The sequence below is a fragment of the Dipodomys spectabilis genome, unplaced genomic scaffold (genome assembly GCF_019054845.1).
Source record: "Dipodomys spectabilis isolate Male_0828 unplaced genomic scaffold, ASM1905484v1 ptg000009l, whole genome shotgun sequence".
NCBI lineage: Eukaryota > Metazoa > Chordata > Mammalia > Rodentia > Heteromyidae > Dipodomys > Dipodomys spectabilis.
The window spans coordinates 12,540,747-12,548,847 of record NW_024870686.1 but is presented as its reverse complement, the minus strand read 5'-3'; the positions used below and the strand labels follow the sequence as shown (position 1 = coordinate 12,548,847).

The 8,101-nt window shown below is 39.9% G+C and overlaps 1 protein-coding gene across 2 annotated transcripts; it reads right to left on the bottom strand.

The window, feature by feature from the left end:
• Positions 1-691: 691 nt before the first annotated feature.
• LOC122126241 (transcription initiation factor IIA subunit 1-like) lies at positions 692-2,157 on the bottom strand. Of its 2 annotated transcripts, XM_042700925.1 has the most exons (2): positions 1,554-2,157; positions 692-1,517 (listed from the first exon to the last, which is right to left on the bottom strand). In XM_042700925.1, the coding sequence occupies exons 1-2, from the start codon at positions 1,993-1,995 to the stop codon at positions 868-870; spliced, it is 1,092 nt and encodes a 363-aa protein (XP_042556859.1). In that variant the 5' UTR covers positions 1,996-2,157; the 3' UTR covers positions 692-867. The 2 variants fall into 2 exon arrangements, with proteins under 2 accessions (XP_042556859.1, XP_042556850.1); XM_042700916.1 differs by having other exon boundaries at positions 692-2,157.
• Between the last annotated feature and the right edge of the window lie 5,944 nt (positions 2,158-8,101).

Genomic DNA, 8,101 nt, shown 5'->3' with positions numbered 1-8,101 from the left:
TTGTAGCCTCTGGCCCATGTGATAAAACAATGTACCAGCAAGAGTGATTAATATATCAGGTGCCAGAACTAAGGGGTACACTAAGAGCAATTTGAACCAAATCCAATCTTTTTTTTTTTTTTAGTAAGGAAATTAAAGTTGCCATTTTAATTCCATTCAACTCAGATAAGACCTAAGTCTTCAAATTACATTAACAAGTATGAAAACCTAATTAAAATATCCATTTCTGGGTCAAACTGTCTTCAAACGGTGATCACTTATTATTTCCTGTACATCTTAAATAGATGTTTCATAAAGCAAAGAAGAGGTATATATTATTGAGGGAGAATAACAAGTAAAAATATTTAAGACCTATTCCGTGTTTTAAACTGTTTCCTTATACAAGTGAATTAAATTCAACACCATAATTTTGCCCTTTTGTAAAAAGCTCACGCGCAATTTATACCAAATATAACCACATACAATAAGCAATTTCAGTTCAATCTATCAAAAGGGAAGTTTCTTCAATTCATTCCAACAAGTAACTTCTGGTTGAGCCCAAGTTGGAGGCAGGTATATAGACAAAGCTTTACATGCTAATTACCAGTGGCAGGTTCTTGTATTTAAAATTGACAATTATGGTTCTCCTACACAAAACCCTTCCCTCCCACACCAAGTATCCCAGGTGCTACAGTTCCATGGCTTGCCAGTTAGAAGTAGTGTCTATGTCATCAAGGTCTATCTTTGTTCCAGTAGCTTTGTTTCTACTGCACTTTGCGGACATGCAGAAGTGAAGTTTTGGTTGATATATGTCCAAGTTTCAAACCGTCCACTTTAAATTTTTTTAAGTTTCTTTTGTTTTATTTATAAAAGAAAAGAAACAACTCTTCACCATTCTGCATCTCCAATGGCTTTGGAAAATATATAATCTCTTCCATTAAGATTCATGATGCCATCCTTGAGATGAAATTTCCATTTATTTTTACTTCTGTGTATCTTATCATATTGGCATACAACAACATTTTCTGTGTCAAAGAGTTCCTGTCCTTCCTCGTCACTCATGTCATCTTCACTATTGAGGGGCTCTTCCTCCACCTGCCCATCTTCAGCTCCATCTTTCTCTTTATCTTCCTCTTCATCATCATCATAGTCTTCTTCATCTTCATCTTCTTCAGATGACGTATTCCCAGTTCCATCAACTTGTAACACTAATGGAGCTTGCTGCTGAGTAGGCTGGGCCTGTGGTTGCTGTTGGCCAGTTGCAGTTATCTGAGCTTGTGCTTGTGTGGGTGCTGCCACTGTGGTAGGTATAACTTGAGTCTTATTTCCTGTAAATAATATTTGTGGAGGCTGGATGATGACACCTGTCTGTGGTGAAATCCCTCCAGGAAGAGGAGCTAGGACCTGTTGTATAACAGGAGCTTGAACTCCACCAGGCTGCATTTGTGGTATAACCTGCTGTTGTAGAACTACTGACTGTTGAGGCTGAAAGATATACTGGGCACCATTGGCTGCTCTGACCACCTGGAGAAGCTGACCTGAATTTGTTAATATCTGTTGAACAGGAGTCACACCTGCAGGCAGTGCTAAGGTAGCAGCTGTAGCAGCAGCACTCATGCTTGATGCATTCATATGCTGTATCAGTTTAGAATCAGGAACAATAACTTGTGGTGCTGTGGCTTGCTGTGATGCAGGAATAAGGACTTGCTGGGTCTGTGCTTGCTGAGGTACTGTTTGCTGAGGTTGAGCTTGCTGATGGTGGTGGTGGTGGTGATGCTGCTGCTGCTGGGGTTGATGCTGCTGTTGAACTTGCAATAAAAGCTGCTGCTCTTCTGAATGAAATCCATCGACTGCCCTAGACTGCATTAGTTTATTCTCCCATAAAGTTTTTAGTTCCATGAGGACTTGTTCATCCACTCCATCATCCAAAAAGATGTCTCTCACATCATTAATAACATCTTCAATCACAGATCTGTATAATTTAGGCACGGTATTTGTATTTGCCGAGTTCGCCATTTCCACACACAACACGAACAAGAGGGGAGGGGGAGACAACCTCGAGGAAACAAGATAAAAAAAAAAAAGGAAAAAGGCAGCCCGGAGGGCGACCCAGGTCACCAGCAGACCGGCCCCGCAGGAGCGAGGGGAGCGAGGGGCAGCTCCGCCCGGGGCTGGACACCTCGGAGGACAAAAATGCCGACCCCGCGAGGGGACGCCGCCCACTCCCCACCGGACGCCGAGGAGGGGAACCCCCACCGGCCGCCGCTCCCCGCGCCGCCGCTGCCGCCACCGGCTGCAGCTCCCCAAACCCAATCTTTTTATTTTACCTAAATTCCCTACATGTCAAAATCCCTGGTGGGTTTCATGTGAAACACACACCTGTGTACCAGAGTGTGTGTCTCTTTCTTGGCTTGCTGGTTGCTTGCTTAATAAAGTTTTGCCCAGTTTTCCTACCATAACATCTTGCCCTTAACTCTCATTGTGCATTTAAATGCAAGAATCTGAATGGATGGCTCCTGTTTCTCTGGGGAATCTTCACAGACCCTCACAGGTCACACTGGCAGCTTTCTGTTCCTCATGTCCAGTATGGCCATTTTCCCCTGCATACTTTTGTTCATACTGCTGCTCCGGTTTCAGTGTACTTCCAATACTGAATTATATTGTGGAGTACTCCAAGCTCTTCATCTTCCAATATAAATTTCAAGATCATTTAATTCTCTGAGGAATTCTCACATCACTACTTATCTACCTCTCAGGAAGTTAATTACTTAGAGACGGTTCATATAACTTTGCTTTATCTGTTTCTGAAAACTTGTTGCCTACAAAAACAGACAAATGTAGAAAGCACTGCAGAATGAATAATAAAAATAGGAAGTAATTTCCTAGATCACGTGCAGATAGTTTGAGTACAGACAATTTTAGAACACCGTTGTGTAAGCAAGTTGTATTGATCACATCAGAAAGGCTACATATATATTATCTTCTGGATATCACCTATATGGTAGAGAGAAGGTTACACATATCTACATATGTGATATCTGCTAAAACCTCCTACTGTGTGTCTGCCTGAGTGTATCCTCTCTGCATTGTTTTCTCAGTTGACTCACCATGACTTTCCAGCTTTTCAGCACGAATTCTCAGTTGGCCCAATTTGATTTGATCATTTTATTTTCTATGTTACTGTGTTATATTTTCCTTCAAAAGGCCACATAAGTTCATGTCTTCATATATTGAAGTGGGTTTTGTGAGTGTTTTGGAGACTAAACATTATCATTATTTCATCAGGAATGTACTTTTCCTGAAGTTGCTAAGACATTATTTCATGATTCTGTCCAGATTTTGTAATTCCTTGGTTTGTGTTAGCAGGAATTTAAGCTTTGCTTTTCTTTATCTGTATTCAAATATCTTCTGCTTAGAGAGATACACATTTACATCAGGAGAAAAGATATTCATGGTATAAGAGTTCAAATAATCAGAAAAAATACTGTGATTGTACATACATATATATGCATATATATGTGTGTGTGTATATATATATATATATATATATATATATATATATATATATATGGTCTTACTTCAATACATATATTACCATAGCACCTAAATATGCAAAGAAACAGACAGAATAAGTAGATCCAATGATTTAGTATTTGGAGCTTTAATATGGCCCTTTACATTGATGCTTTAAATTTTAAAAAATCAAAATTTTTTTTTTAGTATCAATGCTTTGTGCAAGGGAGATTCTTTTTGCCATGTCATGTATGCATACAATATATGTTGATTAGACTCATGCTCTCTATCTCTATCCTTTATCTCCTCTCTCCCTTCCCAACAATCTCAACATTTCACTGTTCTACTTTCATACTCACCCATAAGGTATTTTGAATGTATTCATCCTACTTAGCTTTGCCATTCTCCTTCCCTCTTCTAATGGTATGGGTAGTTTAGAGAGAACATGTTTACCTCTCCTGACACTTCTGTGTAAATACACTAAAGTGTATTTTATTTTTCAAATGGGTTACATTGTAGCTCTTCACACAGACATACATTGAGCTCTAATCAGATTGTTGCTATCTGCTAATACTGGAGCTTCTTGTAAGTTTCATTTTACATCTTCATTCAGCATTATTCACCCCTCAAACATTTTTCTTAGCACTGCCTTTTCAGTTTCCCACCGTTCCTGCCAGTTTTGTTCTCATTTTTGTAAGATTCTGGGTGTTTTGGATTTTCTTCCTATGAGACACAATATAGGGAGAAACGTCCATTTTCCTGCATTTGTTAATTTTTGCTTCATATCCTAAAAGTTCTCCTATTTTGGAGAAAATTTCCATAGGTTGGTGAGAAGACGATGTTTTGTGTGCCTACACTCTACTAAAGCCATTTATAAAACCCCCACAGCTAATGTATACTCACTGATGGAAAACCAAAGCTTTGCCGGTAAGATCTGCAACAAGACAAGGGTATCTAATCGCCTTCATTCTACTTAACATACACCTGAAAGTCTTAGACTGCCCAATTGGACAATAAGAAGAAAGAAATAGAATCATCTGATTGGAAAGCAATAATTAGTCTGTAGGAAGGTAGCATTAGCAAATGGGGAGAAATCCTATAACTTCCACTAAATATAGTTCAAATGAATAAATGAATTTCTCGTTGGATTAAGAGGATTAAATACAACAAATTTTGAAATACAACCTATGCACATAGTCACTAATACACCCTATGCACATAACAATTATACTAAAGGGCCAGTGGAAATCCTTACACACCAAGAGCAGTCACCAAAATAAAGATATCATAGAGATAGCAGAAAGTTAGAAGATGCAGAAGAGATTTTTTTCTGCGATAGTCTTCATGAATAGTAATTAGATTCTATCAAATCATTCTAATATTCTGCTGACTTTCTTGACCACACTTTACAGGACTATGGTTTTCCACTTTGTATTACTAGGCTGTAATCTGCCAAATCTTCCTATTGCATTCTGAATTCTATGTTCAAAGAATATATTCTCTTTTAACATTATAACTTTAAGTGACAGCAAAACAGTTCATATCTGGAAACCTTTGCTGCTTAACTATATTTTCTAAAGATATCTTAGAATGACATTCAGAGTTTTAGTTTAGGGTTCTAGAACATTGGCCCATTTCAGCCAGCACTTTAGAGATGTATCACAAGAGTAGCCTGTGTGGGCTGGGAAGGTGGCTGAGTGGTAGAGTGGTTGCCTGGCATGCATGAGGCCCTGAGTTCGATTCCTCAGCACCACATAAGCAGAAAAATCTGGAAGTGGCGCTGTGGCTCACGTGGTAGAGCGCTAGCCTTGAGCTGAAGAGCTGAGGGACAGCACCCAGTCCCAGAGTTCCCCATGACCAACATAAAAACAAAAACAAACAAACAAACAAAAGAATAGCCTGTGTTTGAGTTTCCAATACCATGTTCCTTATTGCCCTCTGCGATCTCATCAGAATGACTCAGTGTCCAATCATTCTGGTTCTAATTGCTTAAGTTCTGTCAGCATTGTTCTAGTTATCTTTACTGAGCCCTCTTGAGAACTGTCCTGTAATTCTCTTTCTCAGTAGCTCCCACAGATTCCTCCACATCCCCCAAATGTCCCATAACTAAGAAAGGTTAAAGCAATGAGTCCTGGTGCCACATTTTTAAGAATTTACTTTCTTTTCTGTGGTTACAATAGAACTTCATCTTCTGCATAACTTATGGAGGAAAGAAATCACTTGCTTTCAGTTCTGTCAGAAGGGAACTTCAAGATTGAGGTGATTCAGACTGAGGTGGTGCTGCTCTGCCCAATGAGAGGCAGGAGAGAGAGGAAGAACTTCACTCTGTAACAAGGGGACGCTTACTTATAGTGAGACACTCACTTGGAGTATAGCAGCCATAGTCTACCATAAAAATTCTGTATAAGTAAGTTTTCAGTGCCCCAATATTAAATTATTTTAAATTGATCATTCAATTTCAATCTGGTTTTAAAGGAGACATTCAAACATTAACTGCTTGTAGAGCTATATTATATTGTTTGCAGGTCATTGTGAATTAAAGCTATCATAAAATCTTCTGGTAACACCGTAAGAGATTCTTCCCTCTTCCCTCTGCTTCCACATGTAGACTAAAAAGTGATTTCCCACCTCCATTGTGTTTTGAGCTACGTCAGAGGTGATTTTTAGTAAGTCTGGGATTAATTTTCTTTACTTTGAGGGTATTGCTCAGACATGAACCTAAAGAATTTCATGGTAGTATATCTGATCATATATACTTGTTTCAAAGATTATGAAAATTATTCTCTATAAACCAAATGTTCACTCTTTAGCTCTCCAGGTTCTTGTTAAATACAAATGAAAAAATCAAGTAATTGTCTTCTTAGAGAAACCATGTTTTTACTTGGGAAAAACCTTGTATTCTGTTCTGACAATATTAATTCTGAAGATATGCCAATAACAATTTTCAGGCTTATGAGATGGTAGTGGCTCATGCTTGTAATCCTAGCAATTCAGGAGGCTGAGATAATGAGGATCACAGTTCAATGACAGATTTGGGCAGCTAAGTCTGTGAGTCTCTTATTTGTAACTAATTACCTAAAAAGCTAGAAATGGAGATGTAGCTCAAGTGGTAGAGTGCTAGCCTTGAGCACAAAAGCTGAGAGACAGTGCCCAGTACCAGGACTGATACACAACACAACACAACACAACACAACACACACACACACACACACATTTCAGTGTGGCAGCAGAATCCTATTAAGCCATCAAATTCAACATGTGTAACCTGAGGGAAAACAATGATCAATTGAAGGACCAAAAACCTCTATCTCATGATTTTAGGGTTGGATTTCTCTAAGAGGGTTGGTGTTTCTCTTCTCATAGAGATCCTTTCCTCTCCTGGACCAAACCACATCTTCAATGCCCATGCAACTGGCAAGTATTTCAAGGGAAATAATGGAAGGTCATATAACCTCTTCTCAGAACTGTTTTCTATGCTTGAAATTTTAGTTCATGTGTTCCTTCTTGAGACTATTAGACAAAATGCATAGAAATAATGTATAGAAACTATGTTCCTCATATCTCAGCCTCCTGAGTTGCTAGGATTAAAAGCATGAGCTACTACCATCTCATAAGCCTGAAAAGGATGGGAAGTAGAAGAAAGAGGGTAAAAAGACCCCCCCCCAAAAAAAAGTCAAGACTTAGATCTGAGTATTAGAATGTTTTCTGAGATTTTTCCTTTCTCTGTGCTCACTCTGGAAAGAAATATGCCCTGGCCTTCAGGTGAGGGCTTGGCCGGGGGGACGGGGGAGGGGGGGGCGGGGGGGGGGCAGGACTCGACTCAGGGGCTTGGCTGCCAGGAGAAACTTATCAATAAACAACAGGAAACTGCCACGTGCCACCTGTCAGACAACTTGTGATAGTGGAGAGGCTGGGAGATGGGCTTGCCCTGGGAAACCCCCCCCCCCCCCACATTGGGGGCTCAGGAAGACCCCCGTTGCTGGCATCCAAGGGGTGGGAGGTAAGCAAGGAGCATCCATGCGGTCCTCTTCTCTAGGACTGGCTTGCTTGGCTCCCTCAGGCTCTGCCTGGAGGGGTGGCATTAGGGGCTGCTGGAGAAGGGGCAATGGTTCTCATTGTGTTGCTTACACATTCTTAAAGACACACTAAGTTTTAGTTATCTTCTGCTGGAATTGAAAAGGAGTTGGGGATAAAAATAATTCAAGGTTTTCTGGTGCTTGTGTTCTTCATGGCACTACCACCAATGCTCTTATCACTCAGATGCCATCTGACTGTCCTTCTAGCACTTTGATGGAGAGAAATTACAATGAGGAGAGACACAGAGGAAATGGAAGTTGAGACTTCATATAGAATTTTCTTCCATGGGACAAGTCAGAGTGAAAATAAGTGGGTGGAGTAGAATTAAAAACATCAAATGATATCACATACAAAGAAAAAGAGATAGGGAGTAAGATAAGGAAGAGAGAGAAAGAAAAGAGAAGAGAAAGAGAGGAAGGGAAAGGGAAGGAAGGAAAGAGAAGCACAGAACCAGTGGGACAAAGGGCAAACTAATTCAGCAGACACGATTTTGGAAATAAACTATACAGCTTGGGGGAGGAAGGTTGGGAAG